Source organism: Mobula birostris, chromosome 1 (genome assembly GCF_030028105.1).
Source record: "Mobula birostris isolate sMobBir1 chromosome 1, sMobBir1.hap1, whole genome shotgun sequence".
Taxonomy (NCBI): domain Eukaryota; kingdom Metazoa; phylum Chordata; class Chondrichthyes; order Myliobatiformes; family Myliobatidae; genus Mobula; species Mobula birostris.
Window position 1 is genome coordinate 190,535,661 of NC_092370.1, and position 20,565 is coordinate 190,556,225.

The 20,565-nt window shown below is 39.0% G+C and overlaps 1 protein-coding gene across 4 annotated transcripts in view; it reads left to right on the top strand.

Moving 5' to 3' along the window:
* Positions 1–20,565, top strand: part of ralgapa1 (Ral GTPase activating protein catalytic subunit alpha 1) — a 210,429-nt gene that overhangs the window by 126,558 nt on the left and 63,306 nt on the right. For all 4 annotated transcript variants that reach the window (XM_072267609.1, XM_072267616.1, XM_072267625.1 and 1 more), the window contains 2 exons: positions 5,934–6,117; positions 19,159–20,023. In XM_072267609.1, the coding sequence (XP_072123710.1) occupies positions 5,934–6,117; positions 19,159–20,023 (1,049 nt within the window). The remainder of the gene's footprint in view (positions 1–5,933; positions 6,118–19,158; positions 20,024–20,565) is intronic.

Here is a 20,565-nt window from a genome sequence, read left to right on the forward strand (position 1 = left end):
CAGGACTGAAATGGCTAACACAAGGGAGCATAGTTTTAAGGTGCTTGGAAGCAGGTATAAGGGGGATGTCAGGGGTAAGTTTTTCACGCAGTGAGTGGTGGGTGTGAGGAATGCACTGCCAGCGAAGATGGTAGAGGCGGATACAATAGGGTCTTTTAAGAGCCTCTTGGATAGGTATATGGAGCTTGGAAAAATAGAGGGCTACGCGATAGGGAAGCTTCTAGAGTAGATTACATGTTGGCACAACATTGTGGGCCAAAGGGCCTGTAATGCGCCGTAGATTTTCTATGTTTTATGATACATCCAACTATATCTTCTCCCTCTCAAATTGCAGGGTGAAGTCTATCATGTTATGATCACTGCCTTCTAAGGGTCCCTTTACTTTAAGCTCCCTAATCAAATCCAGTTCATTACACAATACCCAATCCAGAATATCTTTCCCCTAGTAGGCTCAACCACATGCTGCTCTAAAAAGATATCTCATGAGGAATCTATAAATTCTCAATCTTTGGGTCCAGCGCCAACCTGATTTTCCCAATCTACCTGAATATTTAAATCCCCCATGTCTATCATAGCATTGCACTTTTGATGTGCATTTTATATCTCCCGTTGTAATTTGTAGCCCATATTCTGGCTACTATTGGGAGGCCTGTATATAACTCCCATCAGGAGTCACACACCTCATTGGTTTTGTCAGCTGCTTGTTTGAAGACAAACTTTGTGCTAAATGATATAGCTTCTGGAAATTTTTCCCTCAACGAGTCCAATTTGATCAGTCCTGAAGAATAGAAGTAGATTTTGCCAGTGTGGCAGATGATGTCATCAGTCTGAATTCAATTAAAGCCATGAATGACCATTGCCAAGTGCCATTCAGGAAACCAGATACTACTTCAGTAAAGCACAATGATTATATTTTATTGGAAACTCAGATTCTGTTCAGATTGCTGCTGAGCAATGCATAATGTTACATTACTTAAAAAAAAAAAAACATGTTGTTATGACATAGTTTTGCTGGTTTAATGCTTAATACTTATTGTCGCCAAACAATTGATACTAGAGCGTACAATCATCACAGTGATATTTGATTCTGCGCTTTGCACTCCCTGCAGTACAAATCGATAGTAAATAGTAAAAATTTAAATTATAAATCATAAATGGAAAATAGAAAAGGAAACATAAGGTAGTGCAAAAAAAACCGAGAGGCAGGTCCAGATATTTGGAGGATAGGCCCAGATCCAGGTCAGGATCCGTTCAGCAGTCTTATCACAGTTGGAAAGAAACTGTTCCCAAATCTGACCGTACAGTCTTCAAGCTCCTGAGCCTTCTCCCTGAGGGAAGAGGGATGAAAAGTGTGTTGGCTGGGTGGGTCGTGTCCTTCATTATCCTGGCAGCACTGCTGATGACCATAATTACTTGAATTAATTTTTTAGCCATGACCAGTTCCAAAGACTGGTTCCAACTTAAATTACAGTAACCTGATCTCACAATGCTGTGTACAGTACTCCATACATCAACACTATACTGCTATCCTCCCACCTGCAATCTGCATTGACTTCTCTTCCTCTTTTCCCCCAAAAATAAAGTCTTGAACCTGCCAGCTTTGGTAGATTCTATTTTCTCTGAGCATCATCAGTTGAATTTACAAATGGGTTGATGGCAGTGATAGACCTTAACTTTAGTGTTGGGTAAGTTATTAGATTCAGAATCAGGCCTAATATTACTGACATATGTCATGAAATTTGTTGTTTTGTGGCATTAAGAAGCATATACTAAAAAATAAATTAGTGCAAAAAGAGAGAGGAAAAAGTACTGAGGAAGTGTTCATTATCCATTCAGAAATCTAATGGTGGAAGTGAAGAAGCTGTTCCTGAAATGTTGAGTGTGTGTCTTCGGTCTCCTGTACCACCACCTTGATGGTTAGCAATGAGAAGGGAGCAGGTCCTGGGTGATGGGGGTACTTAGTGATGGATGCTGCCTTTTTGAGGCATCACCTTTAGAAAGTGTCCTAGATATTTGGGAGTGTAGTGCCCATGATGGAGCTGGCTGAATTTACAACTCTCTGCAGCTTTATCTTTTCCTGTGCTTTTGCCCCTCCAGAACAGACAATGATGCAGCCAGTTAGAATGCTCTCCACAGTACATTGTAGAAATCTGTGAGTGTCTTTGGTGACATACCAATTCCCTTCAAACTCCTAATGAAATATAGCTGCTGTCAAGCCTTCTTCGTGCGTCAATATGTTGGGCCCAGGATAGATCCTCAGAGATGTTAACACTCGGGAACATGAAACTGCTCATCTTTTCCACTTCTGATCCCTTGATGAGGACTGGTCTGTTTTTTTTTTGACTTACCCTTCCTGAAGTCCACAGTCAATTCCTTGATCTTACTGACATTGAGTACGAGGTTGTTGCTGAGAGAATGGAGCAGTGGGCTAAGCGCACACACTTGGGATGTGCCAATGTTGACTGTCAGTGAGGAGTGGATGTTATTTCCAGTTCGCGCAGACTGTGATTTTTTGGTGAAAAAGTCAAAAGATCCATTTGTAGAGGGTGGTATAGAAACCCAGGTTTTGGAGCTTTTTGACTAAACTTGAGGGTATGATTTTAATGAAGGCTGAGCTGTAGTCAATAAGCAGCAACCTGGCAGAAGTATTACTATTGTCCAGGTGATCCAAGACCAAGTAGAGAGCCAGTGACATTGCATCCACTGTAGCCCTATTGATAGCAAATTACAGAGGGTCCAGGCTCTTGTTTGGATAGGAATTGTCTGGAGCTATGACCAATCTCTTGAAGCACTACATCACAGTAGATGTGAGTGCCACTGGATGATAGTCATTGAGTCAGCTCACCCTGCTCTTCTTGGGCACTGGTATGATTGTCGCCCTTTTGAAGCAGGTGGGAACCTCTTACTATAACAGAGCAGGATTGAAGAAGTCCTTTGACGTTCCCGCCAGTTGGTTGGCAGTTTTCAGAGCCCTATCAGGCACACCATATTGGCCTGACGCCTTGGGAGGGTTCACCCTTTGAAAGGTGTTTTGACATCAGCCTCCAAGACAGAGATCACAGTGTCACTGGATGCTGCAGGGATTCGCATTGACGTAGTTTTATTCTTGCTTTCAAAGCATACATAAAAGATGTTGAGCTCATCTGGAAGTGAAGCATCACTGCCATTCATGATGTTATGTTAGGTTTCACTTTCCAGGAAATAATAGCCTGCAAACCTTCCCATTGCTGATGTATATCGGATTCTATCTCTAACCTCAATTGGAATTGTTTTACTGCTCTTATGATAGCCTTCTGTAGATCTACCTGGATTCTTGTCCACTGGCCTTGAATGCCACAGATCTAGCCCTCAGCAATGTACAGATTGTCTGGTTCATCCATGGCTTTTGATTTGGGTATGTTAAGTATATTCTCGAAGGCACGTTCTCATCCACACAGGTCTTGATGAAGTTGGCCGCTAGATGTTCTAAGTCAGGTGAGCAGGACTGAGACAGAACTCACATTTGTGCACGAAGGTGAATTAATCATAAGGCATACTCTACTTCCTCTGCCTTTAAAAGCTGAGCTGTCCTGTGTTTGTGGAGAATGTTGAAGCCATCGAGCTACAGCACAGATCCGTCATCGGAGAGGATTCTGAAGGATAAGATATGCATATATCTGTAATGACACATGGCTTTGTGCCTGGGAGATCATACAAACTTGATTGAAATATTTGATTAGGTGACCAAGAAATTTGATGAAGCCAGGACATGGTTTACTAAGTACTTTAGTGAGGACCTTGATATGATTCCATGTGATGGGCTGCTTTGGAAGTTTAGATCGCATGGTATCCTGAGAGAGCTGCCTAATCGGATACACAATTTGGCTTGATGGTCAAAGGTTGATTCGCGGACTTGAGGCCTGCGAATAGTGGTGTGCCTCAGTTCTGTTACTTTTTGTCATTCATATTAATAATTTGGATAAGAATGTACAAAACATGGTAAGTTTGCAGATGACACTAAAATAGTTTGTATAGTGGACAATGAAGCAGATCATCAAAATTATAGGGGGTTCTTGATTAACTGAATAAGTGGGCAAGTGATGGCAAGTAGAGTTTCATTCAGTTAAGTGTGATGTTTGGAAAGTGAAAACCCAGTAAGAATTTTTAAAGTGAACAGTGGAGCCTAGATGGAGTGTCAAAGAACAGAGAATCAGAATCAGGTTTATTATCACTGGCATGTTCAATGCATAACATAATATAGAAGAGTAGAAAATAATAAGAAATAAGTAAATCAATTACAGTATACGTATATTGAATAGATTTTAAAAACGTGAGCAGAAATACAGTGTATTCGAAAAAGTGAGCTAGTGTCCAAGGGTTCAATGTCCATTTAGGAATCGGATGGCAGAGGGGAAGAAGCTGTTCCTGAATCGCTGAGTGTGTGCCTTCAGGCTTCTGTACCTCCTCCCTGATGAACAGTGAGAAAAGGGCATGCCCGGGGTGCTGGAGGTCCTTAATAATGGATGCTGCCTTTCTGAGACACCGCTCGCTGAAGATGTCCTGGGTACTTTGTAGGCTAGTACCCAAGATGGAGCTGTCTAGATTTACAACCCTCTACAGCACTTTTTGGTCCTGTGCCCCTCCCCCCCCCCCCCCCCCCCCCCACCCTATACCAGACAGTGATGCAGCCTGTCAGAATGCTCTGCACGGTATATCTGTAGAAGTTTTTGAGTGTATTTGTTGACATGCCAAATCTCTTTGAATTCCTAATGAAAGGCTGCTGTCTTGCCACCTTTATAACTACATCAATATGTTGGGACCAGGTTAGATCCTCAGAGATCTTGACACCCAGGAACTTGAAGCTGCTCACTCTCTCCACTTCTGATCTCTCTGAGGATTGGTATGTGTTCCTTCCTCTTACCCTTCTGGAAGTCCACAATCAGCTCATTTGTCTTACTGACTTTAAGTGCCAAGTTGTTGCTGCAACATCATTCCACTAGTTGGCATATCTCACTCCTGTATGCCCTTTTGTTACCACCTGAGATTCTGGCAACAATGGTTGTATCATCAGCAAATTTATAGGTGGTGTTTGAGCTATACCTAGCCACACAGTCATGTGTATATCGAGAGGAAAGTAGAGGACTAAGCACACACCCCTGAGGTGTGCCAGTGTTGATCGTCAGCGAGGAGGATATGTTATGACCAATCCGCACAGATTGTGGTCTTCCGATTAGGAAGTAGAGGATCCAATTGCAGAGGGAGGTACAGAGGCCCAGGTTTTGCAACTTCTCGATCAGGATTGTGGGAATGATGGTTATTAAATGCTAAGGGACCTTGGAGTACAAGTACATAATTCACTGGAAGTAGAGTCACAGGTAGACACAGTGATAAAGGCTTTTGGCATGCTCGCTGTCATCAGTCAAGGTGTTGAGTATAAAAGTTGTGATGCAGTGGCGTTGGTTGTGAAGGAGATTGTTCAGACTGCATGTGAGAGTGCTGTATAAACTTTTGCTTGCTTGGTTATTAAACTGGAAAGAGTGTAGAAGAGTGAGTTAGTGATTCTTGGCACAAGTCCAATATTTTGATATCAGTTGACTTTCTTTTACAAACATTTGTAGTTGTCTTAATTATATTATTATTTATCTTTAAAAGCAATTGTCTTTGGCTCTAAGAATAGCTGTCTTCATATTATGAGCCAGTTAATTTTTCTACATGACAGAAAAGCCACAAAAGAAGGGATTGCTTACTACTTTACACTTTGTTTCCTGTGTTTGTTTACTTGTGAATAAAGATTATTTTTTACAGCCACTTTTATTATTCTTCCCACTTGTTTAAAAAAAATAGAGGTTTATTTTAATGATGGATTCTCACTACTTAGGTTAGCGTTCACTTATTTCATTTGCAGTGATTACTATTGATCCTAACTATAAATCCTTGTGTTTTTTTTTCAATAGGTGCTGCATAGCTGTGTGTACGGAGCTCAATACTTAAGTAATCCTAGATACTTCCCTCTGAGCTTGTCAGATCTAGCTTCTGTTGAATATGATCCATTCTTACATTTGGAAAGCTTGAAAGAACCAGAGCCTTTGCACTCTCCTGACTCTGAACGCTCATCAAAACTCCAAACAGTCACAGAGGGTATGTACTAAAATAAGCCCAGAACAGTGTTTTCAGAACTGCAAAAAAAATTTATGGTAACAGTAGGATTGTCCAGTGTGTTTTTTTTAAGCTATCAACTTAAAAGCCATTTATTTAAATCCCATTAAGGCGCCTCTTGAAATTGAAAATTTGTATTTAAGAAAAGCATTTCTGGATGAACAAATATCGCTATCTTTATGTTGCCTGCAACTTGAGAACAATAAGAATGAATCCTGTCAATGGCAAGTTAAATACACTGAATGTATTTTAAATAGTAAAATAGGAGGAAGCATTTTAATGTATGACACAGTTGTGCAGATCATTTAATTCTTCCTCTACTTCAGACCAAGGGACAAGTATTCTTCAAATTTAGTTGCAGCAAAATAGATTCATATGTTTTTCCATGGCATTGTCTGCTAGCAAGACTCAGGTGCTGAACTTCAAACATCTGAAAGAATTTTATTCAAAAAAAATTCATCAGATGGGAATATTGTTATTTATTCAACAGTTGTACTGATATTAATACTGAGTTAATAGTTTCACTCTGCTTACTCCCTCTTATCTTTACCCTTCTTCCTCTTTCTCTCTCCCCCCAGCTTAATTACCCCATTCACCCATCAACAATACATTTGCTAACTAACCTCTTTTGTTAAAGTAAAAATTCATCCGACAATGCCTTTTTCTGTTATCTTCCCTACAATATATCTGTGCTTCTCCAACAATTCTGACCTCATGAGCAACTCTCATCATGGATGTTTGGAAGCCATGCTTTAAAATGTTAAATCCCTAGCCTCTGGAATTCTCTCCTTAAATCCCTCTAACTGTCATTTGTATATTATTTTTAATATACTTTTTAATCAGGATGATTTTCTGAAGTGGCTCTGTTAGATCTTGTTTGATAATGTTCCTGTAAACACCATGAAATGCTTTGCCACTTGTCTGCTCTATGTACAGTTTGTTTTTACTTCCAAACATAATATCTATTTTTACCTGGAAGGGCCCACTAGGGCCAACCTTTCCCACAAAACCTTCTTTGATCTGTGTGATGTCTGACTTCACCAGTGTTCACAGATCTGTATAAACAATATTTTTAAGGTTCAAATTTGTTTATTATTTCAGGTAAGTGAATTGTTGTAACTTTCCTCTCCATCCCTCTTGCTCTCTTTGTTAAAGTGAATGAAATTGCTGAACATGCAGGTTTTAACTCCTGGAAATCCATATGAATTTGGCAGTCTGGTATTTCTATACAAGGCTGTGATGCAACCAGTTAGGGTACTCTCCACAATGCATCTATAGAAGTTTGTCAAATGATCAATGACATTCTAAGAAAGTAGAGCTATTGTTATGTCTTCTTTGTGAGATATTTATGTGCTGGTCCCAGGGCACATCCTCTGATATGTTAACACCAAGGAATTTAAAGCTACTGACCCACTCCACTTCTGCTCCATTAATGAAGACTGGCTTATGGACCTCCAGCTGCTTCCTGTAGTCAACAATCAGAACTTCTGGTTTTGTAGACATCGATTAAGAGGTTGTTGTTGCACCATTCCACCAGACTTTCAATCTCCCTCTTACATGCCACAAGACCATAACACATAGGAGCAGAATTAGGCCATTCGGCTCGTTGAATCTGCTTCATTATTTCATCATGGCTGATCTATTTCCCTCTCAACCCCATTCTCCTGCCTTCTCCTCATAGCCTTTTACACCCTGACTTATCAAGAACCTATCAACTTCTGCCTTAAATGCACCCAATGACCTGACCTCCACAGTCACCTATGGCAATGAATTCCACAGATTCACTAGCCCCTAGCTAAAAAAATTCCTCCTCATCTCCATTCTAAATGCATGTCCCTCTATTCTGAATCTGTGCCCTATGGTCCTAGACTCCACCACCATTGGAAACATCCTGTCCACATCCACTTTATCTGGGCCTTTCAACATTGGTTAGGTTTCTATGAGATTCCCCCTCATTCTTCTAAATTCCAGCGAGTACAGGCCCAGAGCCATCTATTGCTCCTCATACAAAAAGCCTTTCATTCCTGGAATCATTCTTGAGAACTTCCTCTGAACCCTCTCCAAAGTCAGTACATCCTTTCTTAAATAAGGGGGCCAAAACTGCTCACAATATTCTAAGTGAATACTCTCCTCTGTCTTTTTAAAGACTCAGCATTATATCCTTGCTTTTATATTCTAATCCTTCTGAAATTAATGCTAACATTGCATATGCCTTCCTCACCACTGACTCAACCTGCAAATTAACCTTTGGGGAACCCTGCATGAGGGCTCCGAGGTCCCTTTGCACCTCAGACTTTTTAATTTTCTCCCCCTTTGGAAAACCTTCTATGCTTTTATTCCTTCTACCAAAGTGCATGGCTATACAGTTCCCAACACTGTTCCATTTGCCTCTACTTTGTCGTTCTTCTAATCTGTCCAAGTCCTTCTGCAGCCTCCCTGCTTCTTCAGCACTTCCTGCCCCTCTTCCAAGTTTCGTATCATCCACAAACATGGCCACAAAGCCATCGTCCAAATCATTGACATACAACATAAAAAGCAGTCCCAACACTGACCCCTGCAGAATCCCACTAGCCACCTGTAGCTAGGCTCCCATTATTCCCACTTTTTGTGTCCTGCCAATCAGCCAGTGCTCTATCCAAATTAGTATCTTTCGGGTAATACCATGGGCTCTTATCTTGTTAAGCAGCCTCGTGTGGCGCTTTGTCAAAGGCCTTCTGAAAATTCATGTATATAACATCCACCAATTCTCCTCGCCTATCCTGCTTATTATTTCCTCAGAATTTTGTCAGGCAAAATTTTTCCCTTAAGGAAGCCATTCTGACTTTGACCTATTTTATCTTTTGCCTCCAAGTACCCCGAAACCACATCCTTAATAATCGACTCCAACATCTTCTCAACCACTGAAGTCAGGCTAACTGGCTCTGATTGGGACACAAACAGTGGTGTCATATGCAAACTGCACTTAGCCACACAATCAATGTGAATAGAGCAGGGAGCTAAGCTCACAGCCCTGTAGTACACCTGTGCTGATGGTGAGTGTGGAGGAGATGCTGTTGCCAATCTGTACTAACTGGGGTCTGCCAGAGAAGAAATCAAGGATCCAGTTTCACAGTGAGGTATGGAGGTATCTTTGATCTTGGTGATGAATTTTGAGGGGATGATAGTGTTGAATGCCGAGCTGTGGTCAATCAAGAGTATGCTGATGATTGCATTTTAATTGTCCAGAGCTGAGTGAAGGGATTAAAAAAAAAAGGCATCTGCTATTGACTTGTTACGATGGTAGGCAAACTGGATCTGGGTCACCACTCAGGTAGGAGTTAATAGACTTCATGACCAACCTCTCAAAGCACTTCATCACAGTTGATGTAAGTGCTTCTGGATGAAAGTCACTGAGGCAGGTTTCCATGTTTTTCTTGGGAACTGGTATGATTAATGTTTGATCGAAGCAGGTACCAAAGACTTCCAAAGTGAGGTTGAAGATGTCCATAAACACTCCAGTCAGTTAATTAGCACAGGTCTTCAGGACTTGATCGCGTATGCCATCCGGGCCAGATGCTTTTCAAGAATCACCCTCCTGAAGGACATTCTTATGTCAGTCTCAGAGACTGAGATCACAGGGTTGTCCGGGACTTTAGAGGTTCATGAAGTTGCCTCCATATTTTGTCTAACATGTCAATTAGGGAGTATTTGGGTGTGGCAGTAAATCTAGCCTTGACGGTGAAGCCTACATCCGGTTTATGAACAAAGGAAAAGCTTTGGTAAAACTGGTTTATGTATTGCCAACCTTTCATCACTGGTTCTAAATCAAAAAGCTCCTTGCACATTAAGACTGAGTACCTTCACCAGAAGCAAAGGTGCAGTTCAAGGAGGTAGCTCAGGAATTCTGAAAAGTCTCTAGGGATGGGTGATACCTTGCCAGTTGCCACACTCAGTAAATAGGTAGAAATTGTAAAAGATCAACCTTGCTGTTTTAAATGGTATAATTATCTTGACAGACCTTCTATATTTTGTGTTCTTTTGAAGTAGCAATTAGTTTTAGGTCTGTTACCCCATATCTTCCCCCACCCCCCTTCCCTCTCCCCCATAAGCCCCTATGGAGACATAAGCAGAAAAAGTATCATAGAAAAATATATGATGGAGTAATCATTTATAGACTGAGAGCAGAGAAGGTTTAAGCAGAAAATGACCCTTGGTGTTTGATTTTACTTTAAATCTCGTTTACTGAAATTTCATTTCCTTCAGTGAAATGCATTAATTTTCAAGTCAAGTCAAGTAACTTCTGAATTTTATTTTTTTTCTTTGAATCGTATTCCAAATGTCAGTTTGAATTTTGAATGTTGATAAAGCTCTTCTGGTTTACTAATAGAAATTTTTCCGTCTTACTAGTTTTGGCTAATAGATTATGTATGCACTTATAATGCATCCTGTTTAACAAAGTTTCCAAAGACGTTTAATCAGCTGCTGTAAAATAAGGACAGAGCATAAGAATCAAGCTTTATGCAGGTGAGATGCAATTGAGATGGTTTTGGTGGTGAGAAGTATATCCTTTTGGCTGAAGAGGTTAGAACTAAAAGCTATAAACCACGGGTAAGGAACAGATCATTTAAAAATGTATGAAGAGAAGCTTCTTCAGAGGATGGTGAATCTTTAGAAAACGTACTTCCAAAGAATTGTAGAAACTAAGACATAGTCATGGAAGATGTATATAGTAGTAAAGCTGAAACATAAATATCAAAAAATATAAACAGTAAAACGCATAAATGTTTTTTAAAAACCCTCGTATGTTGAAATGTTTGTGTGGGAATTGTAACAGTGCAGGCTACAGCAAAGGGTTAAATTGCGAACATAAATAAGGCAGGGGGAAACAAGGATGTAGCGCCTAAGCAGCTGGACAGATACAGATTAGTCACAATTATTGAAAAGCAACATAGCCTTAACTGGCTGAATAAAGCATTCTTGGTCCTAAATTCATCTTGTCATTTTACCGTAAAGTGAATTTTTTTGCTCTGTCTGTTGAGGGTCTCTCATTGTTTTATTTTCTTAAAATTCAGGTAGTTTGCACTGGATTTTCTTGAAGAAAGCCTATTTCTGGGGGATTATTTTTAAATACTGTTTTCAAAAAAAATTAGATAGTCCTTTCTTTAATTTGTTTAAATCTTAAGGCAAAGTTGCTGATAAATTCTTTAAAATTCAAAGTTGTGACAATTATTTTCATCCAAAATTTTGCAACAAAATGAGTGGTAGTTTCCCATCTTCTAAAATAGTCAATTCTTACCAAAATACATGTAAATATGGCAGTGTTTCCCGGAATCTACCAGTTTTGGACTCATTTTAAATTTGCTGTCCTTTCAAAAACTGAAGTTATTTTCAGAGTCATTTGCCCGAAGTTTGTCATCAAAGTGTTCTTAAATAAACACAAAAAGTAATTTTATCTTTGAGGTCTGTTAAATATTACATGATTCTGTTGTCAAATAATCTCATTTGTTTTAAATCTTAAATGATTCAAAATATCTTTTAGTTTCCTTCGGCTTATTTTTATAGTAGACAAAATGTATAATTTTGAATCTTACATTTTTGCTTTAAATATAAGATGCATTTAATGTATATGTGAATAACTGGGTCTTTTGTCTAGATAGAAAAAAGATCCTAATGTCCAGAAGCAAACAAAAAAAATTGAAACAGATGAGTTCAATATCTCTCTGATAGGCTTTAGGTACTGCTATTCACTATTCATACTGAGTTTCCTTAAGGGCAACAAAATGATATTACAGATTAGATAAATGCTGAGCCCTTTTGCTACGTGCTAACAGCAGGTGATTTTTCTTGCCCATGGCATCTACGTGATGCTTTTCAGAGGAAGAAAATTACTTATCATCATTGCATTGTCCAAAGCATGTTTCATTCTTTTCAAGCAGTTTGGAACCTTTGGTGAAGTGCCAAACTATTCTAAACATAGCTGTTCCTAATAAGCTCAGCATTAGATTCAACAAGCTTGATTGGTGGTTGTCAGTAGGATAAGAGGTAATTACAAAATACAACAGCAATGAAGCAAGGTAGTTGGCAATTGTCCAAAGCAATGCCCTGATAGAAAAATAAAGAGAATCATCTGCAGCTTACAATCAAAAGAAGATCTGAAAAGGCTTCTCACTGCCTATTGGTATTCTTACTTTTTAGGTCATTTATAGAGAATTCAATAAATGCAGTAGAAAGCTTAATTAGAAGATCAAAAGATTTCATCTTTATATTTTACTTCTAAGTAGCAGTGGTGTGGGGAAATAATTTGCTTTTACACTATTCATTTTACCTACTGTAACAAAATGACAATAAAAGCTGCAGAATTAGTGCAGAACCTTTACTACCTCATACACATCGACGTATATATTTATGTTCTAAGATAAAGCTACTGAGTATGTTTTTAAGTTGGTTTCAAATATACAAAGTTCAGACTGCCAAACTCACTCTAATTTGTCCTGCCATTGAGAATGGAAGGGATTTAATAAAATGTATTTCTGTGTTCCATCCCTGTTATCATTTCCTGTTGTCCTATCTCTCAAAAGTTCCAAAGTTATCATGTTGCACAGATGGTCATCATCAGGTTGTTTAACCTTCATTTCTAACCTGATTTTCGTCCAATCTATTTTATTAAAATATTTATTGACACCAATTGACTGTTTCAGTTGGAAGCCTTTTCAATTCATACACTAAAAGAAATGAAAAGGAATTATAGCTAGAATGTTCTGTTATCTAATGATTATTAACTTGTGCATTACAGTTCAAGTTAAGCCCCCCTACTTTAAAAGCTGAAAAGGTCACTAACTAAGCAATTATAGTAGTTCATCTTTATAATTTAAATTCTAATGAAATCACCATATAATGCATCAACACTACTATAAGAACAAAATGTACAAAATGACATAATTTTACAGATGTGGCTTTTTGTTAGGATTTCTTTTTGATAGTTGAATTATCTTGCTTCAGTAAATGTATCTTGTTGATAGTTTCAGATTAACCATTCTCTGTAAGTGTCTACAATTATCTATTTCTGTACAGTTGTATATACTTGGTCTTCAGCAGTGTTTGGTTAAAGGCGTTATTATTGGCTGTATACACCACATCTGTAGATTTATACCAGCTAGTGTATTATTTCCTCAAAGAGCTGTCACATTTTACAAGAGTAACTACTTAAGTAATGATATGATAATGCTGAAACAAAAACAGAAATGCTGGAATGCTTTAACTCATGTAAGGATTTAAAACATGAAATGTCAATTCATTTCCTGTATTCACAGATGCTGCCTAAACTACTGACTGTTTCCAGTATTTTCTTTGGGGGGCGGGGGTGGGTTCAGATTTCCAGTATCCAACGTTTTATTTAATGACTATGACAATGCTACTTACAGATCAGACTTGCTTTGAGAAATTAAAATGATTGTATTCCTTGTGCTTCTCAAAATCAACAAATTTCTCTATACTTTGAAAAGAGACACGTGCAGACTAATAGTCATTTTTATTACTAAAGACTTAGTCAACTAATGTTCCCAGTGTACTTAAGTTCTGCTTTTGTGCATTTTAGGTTATCTGTCTTGATTGGGTCTTGTTCTCTGATCTCTATTTTCCTCCTTCCCCTACCCCCCATTCACAAATCATTTTTTCGTGCCTCCTGCAGATTTTTCTTACCCTCTTGCTATTCATTGCATGCCCACTCCCGTATCCTGGATTTGCATTCCTTCCACTATTTTGCTGTCATCTCCTAAACCGCACTCCCAATTCCACCTATCCAAATAGATCTCGAGCTGACAAAGAAATGGTTGTTTTAGGCTTTCCCCAGGCTTCTGCTTAGCCACAGTATTAGGGACGTATGCCTATCTCCACTGTAGTGCAATGGTGCTGAGAGAAACTTAGCTTCCAGATGTGTGCACATCAATATAAATGCATGTATTTCCTACCACTGGCCACTCAGCACCAACCCAGTAGTGCTTCTGATCAATTGTGGAACATGTTTTGTGAACCCTAACATAGTGTCTCATTGGGGAACTGTCCTCAAAACTTAGAGAATTTGTAGGCATGCATGTGGTTCTTTACATTTAAACTTTTTAAGTTGGTGTTTGCTCTTAAGATTTAGAATATATTGTGTCAAATAAGGCACTACTGAAATACACTTTTTCTTCACATGCTGCCAGCTGGTTTTAAGTTTTGCAAATGGAAATGCCAGATTATTTGTGTTGGTGGTCTGTGGAACCAAATATACTTAGTTTCCATTTTTTACTACTTTCTTTGTCATTGACCCTGAGTCTGTTCTTATGCACTTGAGAATCCATGTGCATTGCCTTTGAACAAATGTATACCTTGCAATATTGTTGATCAGCCAATAGATAAGCCTTTGGTCAGTTATCACCGTTGTAGTTACTGTCAATATGCATGGTACATAATCATTGCACCTTTGCACTTAATAGTCTACTCTTGATCCAATATTCCAAATGTAATTTCAGCTTTCCAAAACTTAAGCTTGTAGTTAAGTGTATTTCTGCGAATAGTTGTCTCTAAAATACTGTTCAGATAACAATTAAGATCAATATACTGTTACTGGGGTTAAAAAAAAACACTAATATATATATATAATCCAATTGCAATCCACTGCCTTTGTTCTAGTCTTGAAATATTATATCTCAGTATCCATAAATATCATCCTGATTTTCTCTGAGCAACAGTGGGATTCTGTCGTATTTTCAGGGTCAGATGCTCCGTTATGGCAACTATTTGGCTTTTGAAAGATGGGAATTAAATCAATAACTCTTCTACTTTTGAAAATCAGTAATAATATTCATCAAAAATTCAGAAAGATACACTCAGTAGCTACTTTATTAGGAACCTCCTGTACCTAAGAAAGTGACCAAGTGACCATGTTCACGATCTTCTGTTGCTGTTGCCCATCCACTTCAAGGTTCAACATGTTATGCATTCAGAGGTGCTCCTTTGCATCACACCACTGTTGTAGTGTGGTATTTGAGTTACTGTTGTCCTTCTGTCAGCATGAGACATTCACCTCAGACCTCTCATTAACAAGGTATTTTTGCCCACAGAAGTGCCACTCACTGGATGTTTTTTGTACCATTCTCTGTAAACTCTGGAGTCTGTTGTGTGTGAAAATACCAAGAGATCATCAGTTTCTGAGATACCCAAACCACTCCGTCTGGCAACAACAATCATTCCACGGTCAAAGTCACTTAGATCACATTTCATTCTTGTTCTGGTGTTTGGTTTGAACAACAACTGAACCTCTTGACCATGTCTGCATGCTTTTATGCATTGAGCTGTAGCCACATGAGTGGCTGATTAGATATTTGCATTAACAAGCAGGTGTACAGATGTACCGAATGAAGTAGTCACTGAGTAGTTTTGTTTTATAAACCAGTCTTTTGCTGACCCATGGGGTTGTTAAATTATTCAGCTAACATTGACTTTACCAGAAACCAAGAAAGCATAACAAGCTGGAGAGAGAGAGAGAGTTGTATGGGAAACAATAAAATTCCACTTAAGTATATAAACATTTGTAGGAGGAAATATTAAGAACAGCCAAAACATCAAAAAGCTAATTTTTTCTTTCACGTTATGCCTTAGTCTACTTTAACAGCCTAGATTTTTATTTATTTTTTATTTAGCAATACAGTATGGAGTAGACCTTTCTAGCCCTTCAAGCCATGCTCCTCCAGCAACCCCAAAACCTGATTAACCCTAACCTATTCACAGGACAACTTACAACGACCAATTAACCTACCCAGTACATCTTTGGAATGTGGGAGGAAAGCGGAGCACCCAGAGAAAACCCATTCTACAGGGAGGATGTACAGAGACTCCTTCCAGAACAGCGCCAGAAATTAACTCTCTAACCTCCTGGATACTCGAACTGTAATAGCATTGTGCTAACCCCTATGCTACTTTGGTGACCCTGGAGAATACTGGAGAGTGTAGAGATTTCAGTATGAAATTGGTGGCATTCCTCAGCATAACCGTAGAGATGTTTAAAGACTCCCATGAAATGGCTTGTATTCCAAAACGTGCACATGGAGTCCAGCAGGAGGGTTGGATTTTTCTCAGATCATCTCAACACATGCTATGGAATCTGCTTTCTACTCTGGCGCAGGATCTGCAAGATCTTTCAATTCACTCAGGAATGTCAGAAAAAAACAAAATTTAAATGTCCTTTTATTTTGATTTGCTAAATATTTATATTTTATTTTAAATGAGAATCAGGATTATTATCACTGACTGTGTCATAAAATTTGTACTGCAACTGTAGTGCAATGCAATACACAAAAATTACCATAAATGACAAAAAGAATATATATTTTAAAAGTGCAAAAAGAGATCATAAAAGTGAGGTGGTGTTCATGGACCTTTCATAAATCTGATAACATAGGATAAGAAGCTATTCCTAAAAACCTGTGTGTGTCTTCAGAGTCCTGTACCACCACCTGATAGTAGTAATGTGAGAGGGCATATTGTGAGATGGTGAGGATCCTTAATGATTGATACCATCTTCTTGAGGCATTGCCTTTTGAAGGTTTCCTTACTGGTGGGGAGATTCGTCCCGATGATGGAACTAGCCGAGTTCACAACCCCCTGCAGCTTTTCTGATCCTGTGCATTGGCGCCTCAATTCCAGATGGTGATACAACCATGCGGAATGCTCTCCACAGTACATCTGTAGTAATTTGCTATCGAGTCTTTGGTAACATACCAAATTTCTTCAAACTCCTAATGAAATATAGCCGCTGACATGCCTTCTTCGTAATTGAGTCGTATGTTGGACTCAGGATAGATCCTCACAGATATTGACACCCAGAAATTCAAAGCTGCTCATCCTTTTCACTGCTGGCCCTCAATAATAACTGCTGTGTGTTCTCCCAATTCCCCCGTCTTGAAGTCCACAATCAGTTCCTTGGTATTACTGATGTTGAGTGCAAGGTTGTTGCAATACCACTCAACCAGCTTATCTATAATCTCATTCCTGTATACCTGCTTATCACCTTCTGAGATTCTTTCATTTTATAGATGATGTTTGAACTGTGCCTAGCCACACAGTCATAGGCGTAGAGAGAGTAGGCTAAGCACTCATCCTCGAGGAATGCCTGTGTGAATTGTCAGTGAGTAGGAGTTGTTAGTTCCAATCCACATTGACTGTGGTCGCCCAATGAGGAAGTTAAGGATCCATTTGCAGAGAGAACTACACAGGTCAGGGTTTTGAGTGATTAGTACTGATGGATGATGGTATTGAATGCTAAACTGTAATCAATAAACAGCAGCCTGACGTAGGTATTGCAGTTGTCCAGGTGGTGTAAGGGCGAGTGGGGAGCCAGTGAGATTGCTTCCACCATACACCTATTGTGGAGGGAAGCAAATTGCAGCAAGTCCAGGTCCTTGCTCATCAGGGATTAATTCTAGCTATGACCAACCTGTCAAAACATTTCATCACAGCAGGTGATAGCCAGGTAAAGCTTTGGAGTCTGACGCCGTGCAAGGGTTCACCCTCTTAAAAGATATTCTGCTACTGGCCTTAGTTCCACTTTAATATGTTTTAAAAATCTTTCTGAACATCGGAGATATCTGTCATTCAAATACTGTATGTTTTGACAGTAAGCCAAGCTGAAGGCAGGGCTTTACTGTTCTCAAAGGCTTTTCTGAGTTTTATTGTTTTGACTCACCTGCTGCACTCCATTATATCAATTAAATCTTTGCCACTGCTCAAGGACCATCTGGATAAAGAAGATTCTGGATTCATCTACTTTAATCCAGACAGCTGGTGATTGTGTGTGGTAAATCACCGGCTGTAACGTCTGGGATAACGTATTGATATTAAGCTAGAAATAGAGCTCCATGACTGAAGCTGGAACATGTGAAGTGATTTTTGTTTTATACAAAGTTTGGGTCATCAACATGTGAGTGTGTAGATTAAGGGTTTTTCACTTTTCATCCCAATTAGCAGTGAGTCTAGTACATTGTAATTTAAATAGGTTGGATAATTTTTGTGCCCATTGCTTTGTTCCCTGACATGAAGAAATGTTTCAGGTACTTTTACACACAAAGTGCTGGAGGAACACAGTAGGTCAGGCTGCATCAATGGAAAATAATAAAGATTCAGCGTTTCAGGATATTACTGTGGATTTCCAGCATCTGCCGAATCTCTTGTGCTTGTGCCAAAAACTTACACCTTTCTTTAAAATTAATTAAACATTAACATCTTTTAAAAAGAATTAGAAATAGTAAACATCATAAACCACTAGATAAAAAAAAAATTCACAATGTTCTCTTTCTGTCTCAAAGCTGTACTATTGGGGCAACACAGTAGCATAATGGTTAGCACAACGCCTTACAGTTACAAGTGACCTGGGTTCAATTCCCGCCACTGCCTGTAAGGGGTTTGTACGTTCTCCCTGTGACTGAGTGGGCTCCCTTGGGGTGCTCTAGTTCCCTCCCACAGTCCAAAGATGTACCGGTTGCTAGGTTAATTGGCCATTGTAGATTGTCCCATTATCAGACTGGGATTAAATCGGGGGATTGGTGGGCGGCATAGCTCAGGGCCGGAAGGGCCTATTCCGCACTGTATCTCAATAAATGAAGAAATATTCCCATTGTATGCAGGTCCTCCACCTGATCTTATTTGCAGAAATACTGGGGAATCTCAGCAAGAACCTTTGTCCTTTGTTGCCCTTTAAACCAAGGGAACATTTTACTGAAGTACAGCCAAGAAAGGGCTAGCAAGGCATGGCAAGTAAGTTTGGGACTTGGATTTCCACACGTGCTAATAAATTTAAGGCTGAGAAATGCAAGGAATTGTCAATATTTATGAGCAAAACCCAGGCCTATGTTTTAGATTGATCATACAGTCTTTGTATCTTTTAAAATATGTTCAAATTGAGTCATACACAGTTGATTGTACTATATATTTTTAATTTACATTTTTGAACTGGTGATTAAATAATCATTTAGTCAAAAACTTACAATTTTTTCCACTTTTATCTTGTAGTGAGGAGTCGCATACAGCAAGGTTTGATTTCAGTTGCTGCCCGGACCGTGATAATACATTTGGTAAATCATGTTGGCCATTATCCATTGAGTGGTGGCCCAGCAATGCTGACCAGTTTGATAAGCGAAAGCCATGACAATCCCTTTACTGACTGTGCTGAACTTTCCCCAGAACTTTTTGAGAATCCAAATCTCCAATTTTTTGTGCTGAACAGTTCTACTCTTATTTCATACTTGGAAATCCCCATTGAAGGTAATATCCCAGGAGGAGGGATGTCAGCTGGACTCTCAACAGCTACCTCAAATGTTAGAGTTGTGATGCGTGATATATCTGGTAAGTACTCCTGGGATTCCGCAATTCTCTATGGACCACCTCATTGCTGTCAACAAAGGCAAATTGCTCACAAGTTCACAAACGTTCATAAAGAAGAACAAATGGCTGAATCAGTGTTCAAAGAGACAGAAATTACTGATGTTGACTTAAGTGAGTATTTGGTAGCTCAAACAAAAAGAAGATGCAGAGAAATGGTGCCATCTTGGGATGTAATTCATGATGATGAAGATGCCTTGGACGAGATGTTGCAATATCTGGGCTCCACCAGTCCAGAATGTCTCCAGAGAGCTGGAGTGCAGCTTAACATCCCGGCTCCCCCTCCAGTTTGTATTTCAGAAAAACAGGAAAATGATGTAATCAATGCAATCCTAAAACAATACACTGAAGAGGAAGAGTTTGTGGAGAAGCATGGCAATGACCTGAATATGAAAGCAATGGAACAGGAAGAACCATCCCCACAAGAACCACAATCTGTCTTTTACTACTGCAGGATGCTGTTAAATATTCTTGGCATGAATTCTTGGGACAAAAGGTAAGATACGTATTTAATAAGGTGTATTTATATTTTAATTGTAATACTTTTCACATTGTATTTAAAGTTGGGATGTCCTTAGTCAGTTTATGCATTTTTTAAAAGAAAAGCAAGAATACTTTCTTGGGCAAAAAATATTGTATGATTTCTGCAGTTGTTTTGTAAAGCGTGGAAAAATAAATGGCCCAGCAAATAAATTGAACATTTTACCCAAATGATCATTTCTCCAGATCCTGTGCAGGTAGCATAATCAAATTACCACATTCTGGTTACATTCCACAGATTCATGCTGAAATTTCAAGGGGAAGCAAAAAAGCATGCAAGTTATTGATAGGAATAGTGGTATTTACATTTGGCAGGGATGAAACTGAACTATAAATAGTATATGATAGATGGGTAAGTCTGGGGAAGCTTTTATAATCCTTAGAATGGGTAAGACATGACTCATGCACATCAGTGTATGATGTGTAGGGGGTGGTGGGCTGAAATAAATGGCACACATGTCTTCAAGAGAAGCTAAATAAGCATGTGACAGAGTAAGG